Source organism: Hyaena hyaena, unplaced genomic scaffold (assembly GCF_003009895.1).
Source record: "Hyaena hyaena isolate Hyena2069 unplaced genomic scaffold, ASM300989v1 scaffold_57, whole genome shotgun sequence".
In the NCBI taxonomy this organism is placed as follows: Eukaryota; Metazoa; Chordata; class Mammalia; order Carnivora; family Hyaenidae; genus Hyaena; species Hyaena hyaena.
Window position 1 is genome coordinate 3,954,871 of NW_024080690.1, and position 14,226 is coordinate 3,969,096.

General features: G+C 58.1%; 1 protein-coding gene across 3 annotated transcripts in view; it reads left to right on the forward strand.

Annotated features, from left to right (window-relative positions):
- Positions 1–14,226, forward strand: part of PSD4 (pleckstrin and Sec7 domain containing 4) — a 35,845-nt gene that overhangs the window by 18,662 nt on the left and 2,957 nt on the right. For 2 of the 3 annotated variants that reach the window (XM_039231720.1, XM_039231719.1), the window contains exons 2-16: positions 1,508–2,591; positions 3,682–3,807; positions 4,093–4,171; positions 4,677–5,040; positions 7,928–8,104; positions 8,514–8,594; positions 8,724–8,836; positions 9,067–9,125; positions 9,310–9,399; positions 10,434–10,477; positions 10,850–11,010; positions 12,046–12,116; positions 12,239–12,402; positions 12,923–13,067; positions 13,383–13,526. In XM_039231720.1, coding sequence (XP_039087651.1) covers positions 1,581–2,591; positions 3,682–3,807; positions 4,093–4,171; positions 4,677–5,040; positions 7,928–8,104; positions 8,514–8,594; positions 8,724–8,836; positions 9,067–9,125; positions 9,310–9,399; positions 10,434–10,477; positions 10,850–11,010; positions 12,046–12,116; positions 12,239–12,402; positions 12,923–13,067; positions 13,383–13,526 — 2,829 coding nt within the window. In that variant the 5' untranslated portion in view covers positions 1,508–1,580. The other variant, XM_039231721.1, reaches the window with a different exon arrangement.

Sequence of the window (14,226 nt, forward strand, 5' to 3'; positions counted from 1 at the left end):
TGGACGGGGGGGCCTTTCCCAGCGGCTACATCTTCAGGATCATGAGGCCCTAGTTCAGCAATGACAGATTCTGGCTCTGAGTGAGACATGTGGGGGATGGGCAGAGAGGTAAAAGTCCAGAAAGAGGTTCTGTTTTTGAGGGACTTTTAGGAGGATGCTCTCAAGAGGAACAAGAAACTGAAATTCATGGTGGTCCTGTGTCATCTCTGTCAGGCACCTTCCTGAAAGAGGGCACAGCGCCAAGTCATGTTTTCTAGGTGACCTTAAGCAATGGGTTAAGGTCACCTACAATAGGAGGACCCCCACCTGACCCTGGTTTTCCAGCTCTGGGGGTTCCCATTTATTGAGTGGCTAATGGCAGGCCATAAAGTAGGCAACGGGTGGTTACACGTCAGGAGCAGGTGTGTGTTTATTTGTACCTTTGTTCCCCAAAACAGTTTAATATAACACATAAGCACACCCAAGACTTCACATTGGAAACACGTAAGCGAGGAAAGTGAGCCAAAGGGAAAACAAGAAAAAGCGTGATGAAGCCAGGGATGCGTTCAGTACTGGAAATCTGTGCTTGAAGGGCCTGTGCACTTGACGCTGTACTTCCTGAGAACCAGTCCCAAGAGCGAAACAGGTTGAGTTATGAGTTTCATAGTGTCCACAGGATCAAAACCAGCCCCGTGCTCTGAAGAAGCAGGGCCACCCAGAAAAGCCATGAGTCCTCGTCCGCATGCGGAGGATGGAGACGTGTGCTTCTGGAAAGTAACCTTCGAGGTCCCTCAGCTGCACCCAATGGTGCGAGTGTGGCCGATGCATTGGGCGGGTCTGAGCGGATGCAGTGCAGCCCCTTGGCAGGCACAGTGGTGTATCTCCTCCCCCTGCCGCTGGGGAGGCCCAGTGGGTTGTGGGTCCTCCAGCTGACCCTGGCCCAGTGCCCCTTCCTGGCTTCCACCTGGACCCAGGGGCATGGCTGCGGTGAGAAGCAGCCCCCTAGCCGAGCGAAGGATGAGGCCCCAAAGACAGGAGCCCAGGGAGGCAGAAATAAGGCAGCCTGGACCTTTCTCTCCTGGGTGCCTGCTACTCCCCCAGGTCTCCTCGCCTCTAGTCTTGTCTGTTTGGGTCCCACATGCGTTGGTTGATGTGTGTTTTTGGCTTCCGTTGCCTTCGTGCTGTTTTGAGGCGTGTCCCTCTTCCGTTCCTGCCATCCACGTCAGTCTCTCGGTTCTCCAGTCCTAATTCCCAAGTAAAAGATCTGGTTCGTCCAGTTTATCTTTTTCAGCTAAGCCTCTGGGGCACCTTCAGCCAACAAATGGGGGTCTTTGGAGCGAGCGGTGAGACTGGGGGTCCACAGCATGTACGGTGCACCCCTTACCCCCAGTAGGGCTGTGGATGGCAGCATCCCTTGGCCGGGGGCATGGTTGTGACAGGCATCCCAAAACACATCGAATACACTAGACGTTTGCCTCCTGGAGGCGACAGCCCTTTGCTAACCTGCATTTGCTCTGGGCCCTTCCAGGGTAGATGTGGATTCCCAGCGGCCGCCCCGGCCCCTGCCAGCGCTCCCCCTAATCCACACGATGGGATTGTGAATGTGGACATTTCTGGGGGCTCCTGAGCCACTTGTGCTCTGCATGATGGGTGACGACGGCCTCTCTGAACACCCCAAACCCATGGAATTTCTCAACCTCTGCTTGGGAGACGACCTGCAGCCCTGCCCAGGAGCACACCTGCGGGAAACGCACAGCCATCCTGACCCTCCCAAACCTTGTGTGGAACAGACCTGGTCCTCTGAGCCTCCCAATTGCACGAAGCCAGATGCTCCTCCCAGGGGCTCCAGCTCAGAGCCTGTGCACCCGGAGAGCAGCCCTTCCCAGGGGGGGCCCAGGCACAAAGCAGCACCCCCCGGGTCACCTGGGAGCAGCCATCATCTGGGGAGCCCCAGGCAGAGCCAGAGCTCGTCCACCCAGGTGGTGTTCTGGGCGGGCATCCTGCAGGCCCAGATGTGCGTCCTGGACCTGGAAGAGGAGCTGGAGAAGACAGAAGGGCTCCGGGCCGAGCTGAGGTGCTGCCTCCCCACGGTCCCCGCGGAGCTCCCTAGCTTCCCCTCCAGCCCCGCCGGCCCCCGGGGCTCAGGCCTCAACCCCAGCTTGCCCGTGGAGGAAGCCCCGGGGGGAGACAGCAGCGGGCCCGAGGGGGAGAATCAGAAGCCCGAGTGGCCCAGGGAGGGAAGGCCAGACTCTTCCCCGGAGTGGGGTGCCGAGGAGGAGAGCGTGTTCTTCGACAACCCCCTCTTTTTGGAGAGCCCTTGCTCGGATACCAGCACTTCTGGAGCTCGCTTTTCCTGGGGGTTCTCAGATTCTTGCACAGACATGAGACCTGGGCCCCAGTGTCCCGAGTCCCTGGAGCTTCCACCCCCAGGAGGTGGAGTGGCGCGAGAGCCAGGTGGTGAGCCGGATTTGGGGGATGGCACATCTGATTCCAGCGGACACACCACGCCTCCATTCCCGGTGCCCATCTACAAACCTCACTCCTTCTCATGGGCCGTGGCAGACACCACCGAAGGGATCCCTGAAGCACCTTCTGGCGGAGGGGAGAGTGAGGTAAGCTGAGCCCTGGGGACTAACCCAAGGCTCTGCATGGGGACAGGGAAGGCAAGGTCTTTCTCTGGGGTCACTGAGCCCAGAACACTCTTCTCAGATGCTAAGGCCTTTTGGGATTCTGAAGTAATATAGCCAAAAAGCAGGTCCAGTGTGGCCTTCAGAATTACAGGGCATTTTTCGAATGCCATGATGTCAACAGAACATGATGGCAATTAAGTCCACAAATGTCTCCATCTCCCCAGCTTCAGGGGGTTGTGTCTGGAGAACAGACAGCTCCTCCAGCTGCAGCGTGTTCCAGGCCATTCTTAGTCTGCACCCCTCCCACCTCGGAGGCATTCCCAGCTGTGACAGGGCAGCGCCCAGCCCTCGAGGTGACCTCTGCCCCTGGCTGGGAGATGTCTGCTTTAGGAGTCTTGTCGTCTCTTTTGTTGAGATTTCAACATTTAGTTACTTTTGGTTCACCATCTTTCAACACCCCCTCCCCACCCCCGTGTTGATAGATCAGGCCCCTACGACAAGGGCAGAGGTCCTTGATACCGACTGGGACAAGTTACGGGGACAAGCGACGTGAGACAGCAGGGAGCACGGTTTTCCCAGGGAGATCTCTACTTGAGAGATAAGGAACGTCAAGATGGCAGAGTAGGGCTGTAACTTTCTAATCTCTCGGGCTGCAAAGAACAATGATAGGAGAGCCGTTAACCCGAGCAGCTCTCCTCTCTCCCCCGGCCCCAAGATCAGAGGAGCTGCTGGGGACTCTTGGAGTCTCCTCACCCAAAGGCTGGGGGGTCCGGTGTAGGGCGTTGTGGCTCCGTCCCGTGACCCTTGTTGCTCAGCACCCTTGGGGTCCTCAGAGGGAAGCCTGGGAGCTCCATCCTTGCAGCAAGTGGCATTTTCTCCCATCCCGTTGCCTGGGCGCCATCACCCTCCCTAGCATCCAGCCCATCCTGGGGCTGGTGCTGCAGCCCATGGAGGGAGGAGGCAAGAAGTCAGGGGCCATGCATGGGACACCCCGGAGGCCTCGTGGGGTGTGTTAAAGGCTGGAAGGACAGTTTCCCTCAGGTCAAACTTCTTGTTCCTCCTTCTCTCTAAGACTTCTCTGGGAGACAGCTGTGACCCCGCCGTGTCTGTAGCATCCTGTGTGGACAAAGCACTGACCTGGGAAACAAGACATGTCGGATCTGCCCCGAGCCCCGCCACACATCCTGTGCAACCCTGGGCAAGTCATTTCCTCTCTCTTGGCCTCCCCTGCCCCATCTGTATGGAGGACTGCGAGCCCAGCGACACTGGGGCCCGGCACCAGCGCTTCTGGGACGCAGGTCTTCTCCCATCCAGGATTCCTCTTCTGAACTGAGGACCCAAACTAGGCTGGACTGCGGCCATGTTGTCTGGGTGGGGAGACAGGAGGGAGGGAGGAGCCCTGGATACTCAAGTCATTCTCCCCTCCCCACCTTCCCTCTCAGTGCCTCCAGGGCTCATGGAGATCCTGTGCCTCTCTCAACAGGCCCTGCCCAGCCCTGAAGGCTGGCAGACAGAAGGGGGTCCTTCCTGGCCTCCGGTGCCTCTTCTGTCCCAGGACCAAGGTGAGAGCTAGTATGGGCTCTGGGAAATTGGGTGGTGGGAGGCTTTGGATCCAGGTGGGGACAGAGGTCACCCTGGGATCCATAGGTATCACTGAGAAGTCCCATTGTATTGTGATGGAGTCAGACAGACTTGGGGTTTAATCCTGTCTCTGCCTCTGTGAGTTCAGCAGTACAGTGGGCTTGAAAATGCTCATTGCATAAAATAAATGAAGAAACAATACAAGGCCAGCATTTCTGATGCCTGGGCCCTCGTGGCTTAGGAAGCCCTGAACCCCAGGTTGCCTGGGGACTGGAGTCTCCTGGGAGCCCTCTGGCCACTGCCTCGGCATGTGGGAGGCCACTGCCCGAAGGAGGGACAGAACGTGCCACCCAGCTCCAGGGGAGGAGCCCCGGGGAGGGAGTTCATGGAGGTGGCTCGCCAGGCTGTTTTCCCAGCTCTGCCAGGCCCCTTCGCCCTGGGTCTGCCTCTCGCCCCACGTCAGCTTCGCTCCCTGCTCTTCCTTAGGTGACAGTGATGCTGAGTGTCCCCAAGGATCTGCTCCCTGCACCTTGGCTCCTGGCCTGCTGGGGAGCCCAGCGTCTTCCCCGGAACCTAGCAGCCCCGCGCCTGAGAGCAGAGGCCCTGGCCCCCGGGAGGGCAGCCCACGGCTCTGGGGCCACCACCTGGGCAACAGTTTTCCCGAGTGGACACTAGATGCCTCATGCCCTTCACTCTTGGAGACAGACGGAGCAGAGCCGCGTTTCCTGGAGGAAGAGGCAGCAGGAGAGGCTCCAGACCCTGGGAAGGAAGTAAAGAGTGAAGGCCCGGCCAGATCTCCAGAGGCTGGAGCCGTCGTCCAGCCTGGTGCCCACTTGACTTCTACAGAAGGGTAAGTGTTAGACTAATCACCTCTCTAATTGTGGATACATTCAGAGATACCCTGGTCCAGACAGAGCATGAGAAATGCGCAGTGGGATTTAACACACTAGTATCTATTAACCAGGAGCATATGACTGAGTGCCAGCAGCTCTGAGAAATATTGGGGGGTTTGAAAGCACAAGAAACCAAGAAGCAGACCGTTACACGCGTGGGGCAGCATTTGTGTGTGCTGAGGCAATGCTCCGAGAGTCTGGACCCCGGCAGAGGAGGTGGGGGAGGTGTTCGGGGAACTTGACCGGGGCCACATGCCCAGAAAAAATAGCAGCCATGCTAGGCGGGGCTGGGGAGTGCAAGGTCAGAGCTTGTGATGTGGGGATTACACACTGCTTTGCATTTGAGGAGGAGTCGGGGAGAGATCCATCTGTGAGCCTGGCCCTGGGTGCTGGCTCAGACCTGAGAGGAAGCCAGAACACCAAGGGGAAGTTTGGCCGGAACCAAGGGGGTGGATCTTGGGACCCAGGGCAGGATTGAATAAGCCCAGAACTGTGGCCGCAGGCAGGAGCAGGACACCTGGCAGGCCAGCCTAAGTGTCCGCAGGGCCCAGGAGGCCGCATGGGGACTGTCAGCACCTGGGGTCTCCTCCCAGGAAGGAGGTGTCGTCCTCTGGCTGGCTGAGGAGGGACGCACTGAGGAGACCAGGAGGCAAGAGTGATGTTCAGGTTGCACTCACTGGAAGGTCAGCCCCACTCCTAGCTCGGTGTCAACTGGGGGATGGCGACAGAGCCTTAGGTGGTGCCAGAAACCAGAGCATTTCCCCAAGCATCTGGAAAACTCCACTGTTTCTGGAGGTGTTTGGAGGTTGGGTAATCAGGGGAGTCCCTCAGAATCTGAGAAGAGAGGGCTCTTCTCAGTCGATTCAACCCGAAATAAAAAGTAAGTAAATCCACTAAAATGAGAAGCATACTTTCATAGTAAATAATGAAAAAAAGGCTTGATTGGGACTTTTCTTGCTCTGATGCTAAATATTATATAAATAAATTAAGTTTAATCTTATTTTTGGCACAATATAGGATTAATGCTCCTGGCCTGAGTTTCCTGGCCCAATGAGATGTCTCCTTCAGGCTTGACTGTCACAGTGAGGTCACAGAGGTTATTTTTATTATATTTTATTTTACTTTTCATCTCATTTCAATTTATTTTTTTCAGTGTTTATTTTTGAGAGAGAGGGACAGAGCGCGAGAGGGGGATGGGCAGAGAAAGAGGGAGACACAGAATCTGCAGCAGGCTCTAGGCTCTGAGCTGTCAGCACAGAGCCCGACACAGGGCTTGAACTCATAAACTGCGAGATCATGACCTGAGCCGAAATCGGACGCTTAACCACCTGAGCCACCTAGATCATCCCTCAATTAACTTATTTTAATAACACCTTTATTGAGAAATAATTCACCATAGTATTCACCCATTTCAAGTGTACAATCCTGTGACAGTTTATATTTGCATTATTTTTCCCCCCAAAGTAACTCCCCATCTAGCTTTATTATTTGAGTAACAATGCTCATCGACTAGGTCATTTCTATAAACGTCTTTTGGGGTTGCCCAGCTGGGTATTCAGATAGTTCCGTTTAGATGTGACCAAGGTGTCATTATTTTTCTTCTCTTCAGCTGTCCAGTGGACTAACTCCTCCAGTTCCTTGTTTGTCAGTGACTTTCCATGTGACTTCTGGAAACTTCTGGCATCACTTACATGGACTTCATGAAATCCTAGGTTTTTTTGGGCGAGATTTGTAATTTCACTTTTCAGTGGGTCTCGTTACGCTGGCCCCGCCTTGCTGGCTGTGTTAGGAGCCTCAGGAAGCGGTGGGGAATGAGCAGCAAAGACATGCCCGGCAGTGGTGTGGGGGTCGGGGGGCAGAGATAGACGTCTGTGTTAAGGAGAGAGTGCGGCCTAATTTTCTAAGCGGTCAGTTTATTAGTGAACACTTTCACGGTCTGATGAGTTTTGCTTACCCGCACAGCTCCCTGACCGTGGCCACTTGGATGATGAGTGTGCAGATAACCAGGACACCCCACCCCCGGTTGTCACGTTGCAGGGGAAACCGAGGACTCAGGGGAAGACGGAGCTCGGTGACTTCCAGGGTTCTAACTGCCAGGCTCTGAGGGTCCCCTGAGTCTGTCGGGGCTGCCTGGGCCCCTGTGAGCTCAAGATAATGACAGGTCGCCATCTGGACTCCTGTGGTGGCTTCCTTTATCGCAGGGCCACCGGTGGTGTGAGAAGGGAGAGGTCGGAGGCCCGCCTCTCTGACTCCCGGGCTGTAGCTGTGCCTGAAGCCAGTCTGTCTTCTTGTTCTCCCCTCATCCCTGCACCTTCCGTGGCTCCAGCACTAGGGGTGAAGCTGGGGCTGGGCCTGGCAGGGGGAAGGGGGAAGGGGGCACGAGGTGTCCCGGGTAAGGTAGGACAGGTGAGGGAGATGAGGGGCTGGTGGGGTTTGGGGAGACCAATGCCATCCCTCCTGGGGATGGATTCAATGCCACTGGTGTCTTCAAAGGGCACACCTGCCACCAGAGGTGAACTAGGCTCAGAACATTCTGGTGGTTTGCCTAAGAAAGTGCCAGGTGCTAAGCTTGGCTCTGGCCCTTGTGGGCTGGGTTCTCCTGGTGCCCAGCCCAGCCCAGGCCAGGCCAGGCAGGCTGTGACCCTGCCTCCTTCCCTGGTGAGGTCCTAGCCCAGCCCCCCTCGGCCCCCACCACTCAAGGTCCTGGAGCTCCAGCTCACCTGCTGAGCTCTGGGCAGGGACTCTAAGCATCCCTTCCAGGACTGGCCTGTAGGGACACTTGACCCAATACCCCTTCCTGCCCACCCCCCGTGGCAATCTGAGCACACTGTCGGACTTTTGCAGGCTTCCTGAGAGCCCCATGCCCCAAGCACAGTCCCCAGAGGAAGGCCAAAGGCCACAGGCTGGAGACAAGCTGGCGAATGGTGTCAGGACCGACAAGGTGGCCTGGAATTTGGCCTCTCGCCTCTATCACCTGGAAGGCTTCCGGAAGTCTGAAGTGGCTGCCTACCTGCAGAAGAAGTAAGGGGCTTTGAGCCCGAGCAAGGCTGGAGGTTGAGTCAGGAGAGGGAGTGGTTGGTGGGCTCCGTCCACCTGCCGTCCCTCTTGTCCCTGTGTCCCTGCTGCCCCACTGCTGACCTTCATCCGTCATTCGTGTCCCCACCCATGCCTTCCCCATCCCCTTGCCCTGCCTGCCTCTTCCTCTTCATCACCCAGGTCACCGCCTGTCCATAGCTTGAGCCCTGCTTAGAGCCAATGGACCGGCCCCCTTGCCTCCCCTACCCAACTCCCCGTGTTCTCCCCGCTTGGTGTTGGATGGTGCCAGTGGCAGAGCCCGACTGTGCCGTTGCCCTCTTGCCCTCTCGGGACGTGTGCGGGCCCTGGGGCCCAGACCCCCAGTGCAGGCTTCATGCCCATTTCCTGTCCGCAGCAATGACTTCAGCAGAGCTGTGGCCGAGGAGTACTTGTCCTTCTTCCAGTTTGGAGGCCAGAGCCTGGACCGTGCCCTCCGGTAAGACCTCCGGGCCCTCTCTAGGGAGGAGGGGGCGCTGGCGAGGCTGGAATCTGATTGCCCCCGGGCTCTGGCGCCTGCTGGCGGCCCCAGCCTGGGCTCCATCCTGGACTCTGGCCCTCCTTCCAGGGGCTTCCTGCAGGCCCTGGTGCTCAGTGGGGAGACTCAGGAGCGCGAGCGAATCCTCTACCAGTTCTCCAAACGCTTCCATTACTGCAATCCTGGGGTCTTCTCCTCTGTAGGTAGGAAGGGGCTGGCCCTGGGTTCTGGGGTCCATGGGAGAGAGTGGCATGGAAGTGTCCCCTGGTCTGTCTACTCAGGAGTTTACTGGGTAGCGGCTGGTGGGAGTGTGTCTGGGGGACTGTGGAGAACCAGAAGCATTTGAGGGTCACCCCACCCTGCACGGGCAGGTGGAAAGGCGGGAGTCATGCTTCCAACGAGCTTTCTCTCCACTGCCCTCCCTCTGGAGCAGATTCTGTACACACCTTGACCTGTGCCATCATGCTCCTTAACACGGACCTGCATGGACAGGTGAGAGGGCGGGGCATGCTGGAAGGGGGGGGTGAGACTGGAGGCCTGGGGTGGGGGTCATGGAAGGGCCCTGGGGGAGGTAGGTCTGGAGAGCTGGAGAAGGTTCCGGAGTGGCCGCCTTGGGGGTTATTCTGTTGGGGTGAGAAGTGTGTGCCAGTGGCCCTGCTTCTCTGAATGGCTGCAGAACATTGGGAAGGCCATGAGTTGCCAGGAATTCATAACCAACCTGAACGGCCTGTGTGACGGCGGGAACTTCCCCAAGGAGCTGCTGAAGGTAATGTCGGGGAAGGGGGTGGTAATGTGGGGACGCTCCCTGGGCTCACAGTGCCAGGGCTCCCAGCCTGGGCTCAGTTCTGCCGCATTATCTTTGGGACGACAGGCTGGTTTACGGAAGGTCCTAGCTAGGTCCTAGCCAGCTGCCTCAGCACTGCCTTGGGATTTGTTGGCTTGAGGAAATTCACAGGCTCCCTGCCTTGGACCTGCTGAAGTAGGATCTCTGGGGCTGGGGCCTCTAAAATGTTCTCTTAAGCTTCCCGGCGATTCTGAGGCATGGGCGATCCAAAGAGCACTGGTCTCTTGGTCCTCTGAATGAATGAAGGGCAGAGTTTCCGGGGGCACTAAGTCTATGACATAGGAACCCGAGGTTCTAGGGTTTGAATTCTTGTCCCTTGGCCCACTTGGGCTCCTCCTGGGGTAGCAACCACTGTGTGGCATGGTCCTCACAGTGAAATAAAGATTGTCAGATGCCTAGTGTGATGCAGGGCACACAGCACGTTTCTCATACACAGTGATGGCCTTGGTTCTTCTCAAACGCTTGCTGCGTGCCGGGCATTGCCAGGGCTCCAAAGGCAAGCAGGATGCATCAACACGAATACTCTTTGTTGGAGCATTTTGGTGTTCCAGCACGTCATTTGTTCATTCGCTTACCATACATGTATTGCCCCCGTCGATCAGCTGTTCCTGCTCTGTCCCATCCCTCTGGGCAGGATGCTATGTGGCTGATCCATTTCCTTCTCAGGAGAACTAGCTCAGGCCTTACGGAGCTCAGGTAGGGACTCGGATTGCTTTGCTCACCCTGTCTCCGGCATCTGGCCCGGTGCCCGGCCCATGGTGAATGCTCCGTCAATGGTTACATGCATGCATGGGTGTGTGGATGCACGGATCAGCTGTCTCCTGCTCAGGGAAGAAGGGCAGCTGTGTTGGGGGTGGATGAGGCCGACGGCAGCCTGCTCCCATCCTACCAGTGGCTGGTAGCATTTGGGCCCCACAGGCCGAGGCTCCTGGCCCACTGTGTGCCTTCTGTTATAGGCCTTCTACTGGTCTATCCGGAGTGAGAAGCTTGAATGGGCTGTGTAAGTGAGAGCCGTCTCCTCCCCACTCCCTGCCTCTTCCCTGTCTCTGGGCCTGTCCTCCCTCTACCTGCCCCCTGAGAGTTGGAGGAGCCCCACTGGACAGTGTTCCCCACTGAGTGAGGGCCAGTCAGAAGCTGGGCCCCGGGCCCATTTCAAGCAGGTAGAGGAGCCCAGGTCATATATGGAGGGGCCGGGGGTGGGGTAGGGGGTGGGGCTGACAGGAACGGATGAGCTGGCTTAGAAGGACTCTTTTTGGGGAGTCTTGGGATATGGCTCCCCATTGCGAGAGAGGGTGGAGGGTGCCGAGGCTGTGGGTGCCTCCTGGTGGCCTTTGCCCAGTCAGTACCCCCAACCTGATTCTCTGATGTCCAGGGATGAAGAAGACGCAGCCAGACCAGAGGAGGCCCAGCTGTCTCCCACCGCAGGCAAGACGAACAAGCCCTTCCTCCAGCTGGCCCAGAACCCCACGGCACCCACCTACAAGCTGGGCATCCTGGCCCGGAAGATGCATCATGATGCAGATGGCAAGAAGAGTGAGTGTCTGCTGCTCTGCGACCATGTGGGGCTTACGTCCGCCACCGAACCAGAGTGTGCGCATGCGTGCCGCAGCGGCTCGGCTCGGGGACGCTGGCTAACGTGTGCGAGTGTGCAGAGATCGCACAGGCCAAGGACAGGCGCCCGTGTTCCTTCCTTGCTGGTGACCATGTGCTGGGTGCCGTGTAAGATGCCAGGGGCTGGGGGTGCAGGGACAGGACAGACCTGGGTACTCCCTGCCCTCCAGGGTCCCCGTGGTAAGGGGAAGTCAAACAAACGCATCGATGTCTGGGATCAAAGGTGGAGATTGCTAAGTGGTGTAGGGAGGGTAGGATCAAATGTGGGGGTGTGGAGGAGGGCTAGGTTTGGGTTTTGTTTGGGGGGGGTGAGATGTGGGGGACAGGGATGGGTCAGGCTTCTGGGAAATGATGGTATCTGAGCTGAACCTTGGAGGAACGGAGAGCAAGAGGGCATTCCTTGTAGACAAAGGAGTAGACACAGTTTGCTCTGAATGGGGGTGTGTGTGACAGAGAGTGGCAGGAGGTGCATTTGGCCTCATCCCGCAGACAGGTGCCTGCTTTAGAGCAGGCCAGCGACAGGACCAGAGCCGTGATGGAGTCCTGGATTGGACAGGGTGTGCTGAGCAGCCAGGGTCCTAGCCTTTGGCCCTGAGAAGCCACAGGGCCTGAGCAAGGCTGGGCGGGGACTCCGGGGAAGCAGGCCTTCTTCCGCGTGAGCACTGAGTCCCTGTGCCTCTCTGGATGGGACCAGAAAGATGTCTAGTGGGACTGTGCTTGTGGGTGGGAGTGTTCGGAAAGGCGGCAGTCGGCGGGGACGTCCGCTTTGGTTGTTTGTGGGGTCCAGTCGTGATTGTCCGGGCGTGAGGCGTGGCGCGTGCCTGTTTGTGACTGTGTTTTGTTGTGTTGGTATGTCGCGTGTCTCCGTGCACCCTGGGCAGGGAGGGACCGAGCTGGTGGGGCGAGGGGCCGTGTGTGTCTGGATGGGGTGCCCATCTTTGTGTAATCCTGGCACAGCACCATGGGGCAAACGCGGCTGGAAGATGTATCACACCTTGCTTCGGGGGATGGTTCTCTACTTCCTGAAGGTAGGAACAGGGTGCACACCCCTGATGGGCAGGGTGGGGGAACAGGGGAAGGCCCAGAATAGTTCGGAGGGTGGGGGAAGCTGAGGACAACCTCTCTTCTGAGCCCCTGTGCCCCGTGGCAGGGAGAGGACCACTGCCCTGCAGAGGAGAGTTTGGTGGCGCAGATGGTGGATGAGCCAGTGGGGGTGCACCACTCGCTGGCCACCCCAGCCACCCATTACACCAAGAAGCCACACGTCTTCCAGCTGCGGACTGCCGACTGGCGGCTCTACCTCTTCCAGGCACCGTAAGTCCCGGGGCAACAGACAGCAGCAAAGTCCTGGCTCTCCTCTCTCCCCATCCCTGGCTCACCCTCTGATGGCTGCGGGCCGGGGTCCTGGCCGGAGCCACCTTCTTGACCGGAAAGCCGGAGAATGCTGCAGCTGGAAAGGGTCCTAAGTTGGCCCCTGAGGCTGGTGCTGCCTGATGCTCCCACCCCCACCCCCCTGATGGCTTCCCCAATGCATCCGCCTTCTGTGTGTAAGTCCCGGTCAAGCCTCCCAGTTCCAAACAGAGGATTCCAGGAAGCCTCTAGCAATTGATCACTGTCTTGGGCATTTGGTCAAAATCTATTGCCTTCCCAGATTTTTACTCTTTGACGGGTGACTAAAACCAGAGGTCAACCACCTCGACCAGTGGCAGGGCTTCTGAGGTTTTGAGACGCTGGGTCCCGAGAGTCTGGAAGACTGCAGACCGCAGGAGGCTGTGGGGAGAGGGGCAGGACCGACCTTGTGACCTTGGGGACCCACGGCCTCCTCTGTCCGCAGCACCGCTAAAGAGATGAGTTCCTGGATCGCGCGCATCAACCTGGCGGCCGCCACGCACTCGGCACCGCCCTTCCCCGCCGCGGTGGGCTCCCAGCGCAGATTCGTCAGGCCCATCCTGCCCGTGGGCCCCGCGCAGAGCTCCCTGGTACAGCCTCCGGAAGGGCCGGGTGCGGCGGGGAAGGGGGCTGCGCGGGACCGGGACGAGAGGGGAGGTGGGAGGGAGGGGCTGCACACCTACGCCTGGAACAGAGGGAGGGGTGCACCTGGGCCCGGGAACAGAGTGGGCAGCGGGGGTGGGGGAGGGTGGGGGGTGCGCACCTGGGCTCGGGAACAAGTAGGGTGAGTGGGCTGCAAACCTGGGCCCGGGAACGAAGCGGGGGTTTGCGATGGGCTATGCACCTGGGCTCGGGAACCCGGGGGGAGCGGTGGGACAGCGTCCCCCTCTGCCTCCCGCTCCCAGGAGGAGCAGCATCGATCCCACGAGAACTGCCTGGACGCTGCCTCCGATGACCTGCTAGATCTGCAGAGGAACTTACCGGAGCGGCGGGGCCGCAGCCGAGAGTTGGAGGAGTACCGCTTGCGGAAGGAGTACCTGGAGTATGAGGTCAGGCGCCCCAGTCTCCGCCCGCCCGATTCTCTCCCGCCCCCTCGGCTGGTCCCTCTGCCGCCCTCTCGTGGCCGCATCCGTCCTTGCAGCCTTAGTCTCCAGGCTGCTCGGGCGGAGGGAGGCCTTGTATGCACACTTGCGGGCAGGGCGTGCGCGAAGTGTGCGTGTCCTTGTGCACTCAGACCTCTTCACTTCTTGTCCTGGGGGCACCCAGCAGCTGCTTGTCTGCAAACACTCACAGGGGACGTTATTTTTATAACTTTCTTTCACCCAAGAGTATACTGTACTTGGCTTTCCCTAAATTGAAGGAAAAACTATTTTAGTTGAATTATTTCCCCTAATACCTACCTAGTACTAATAGGCATGTAACACTAATGGAGCTTGTATTACATGACTCTGTTATCTTGTTTAGTTGTCTAACAACTCTGGGGTAAGGACTGTTGTCCTCACTTTACAGATGAGGAAACTGAGGCACGGAGAGATTAAACAGCTTGTCCAAAAATGATGAATTCACATGCTGCTCCAGTCAGGGCCGAGCCTCGTTTATATGAGCCCTATGATCGATTCCAAAATGTCTTATCCCCTGACCCCCCACCTGAGACCCAGATTCTGCTACGGCCTCTTGTCCGTGCACCTTCTGGGACCCAAAGCAGGGGGTAGGTGAGGGGCATTGTGAGAATGGAAAAGCAGAGGTCAG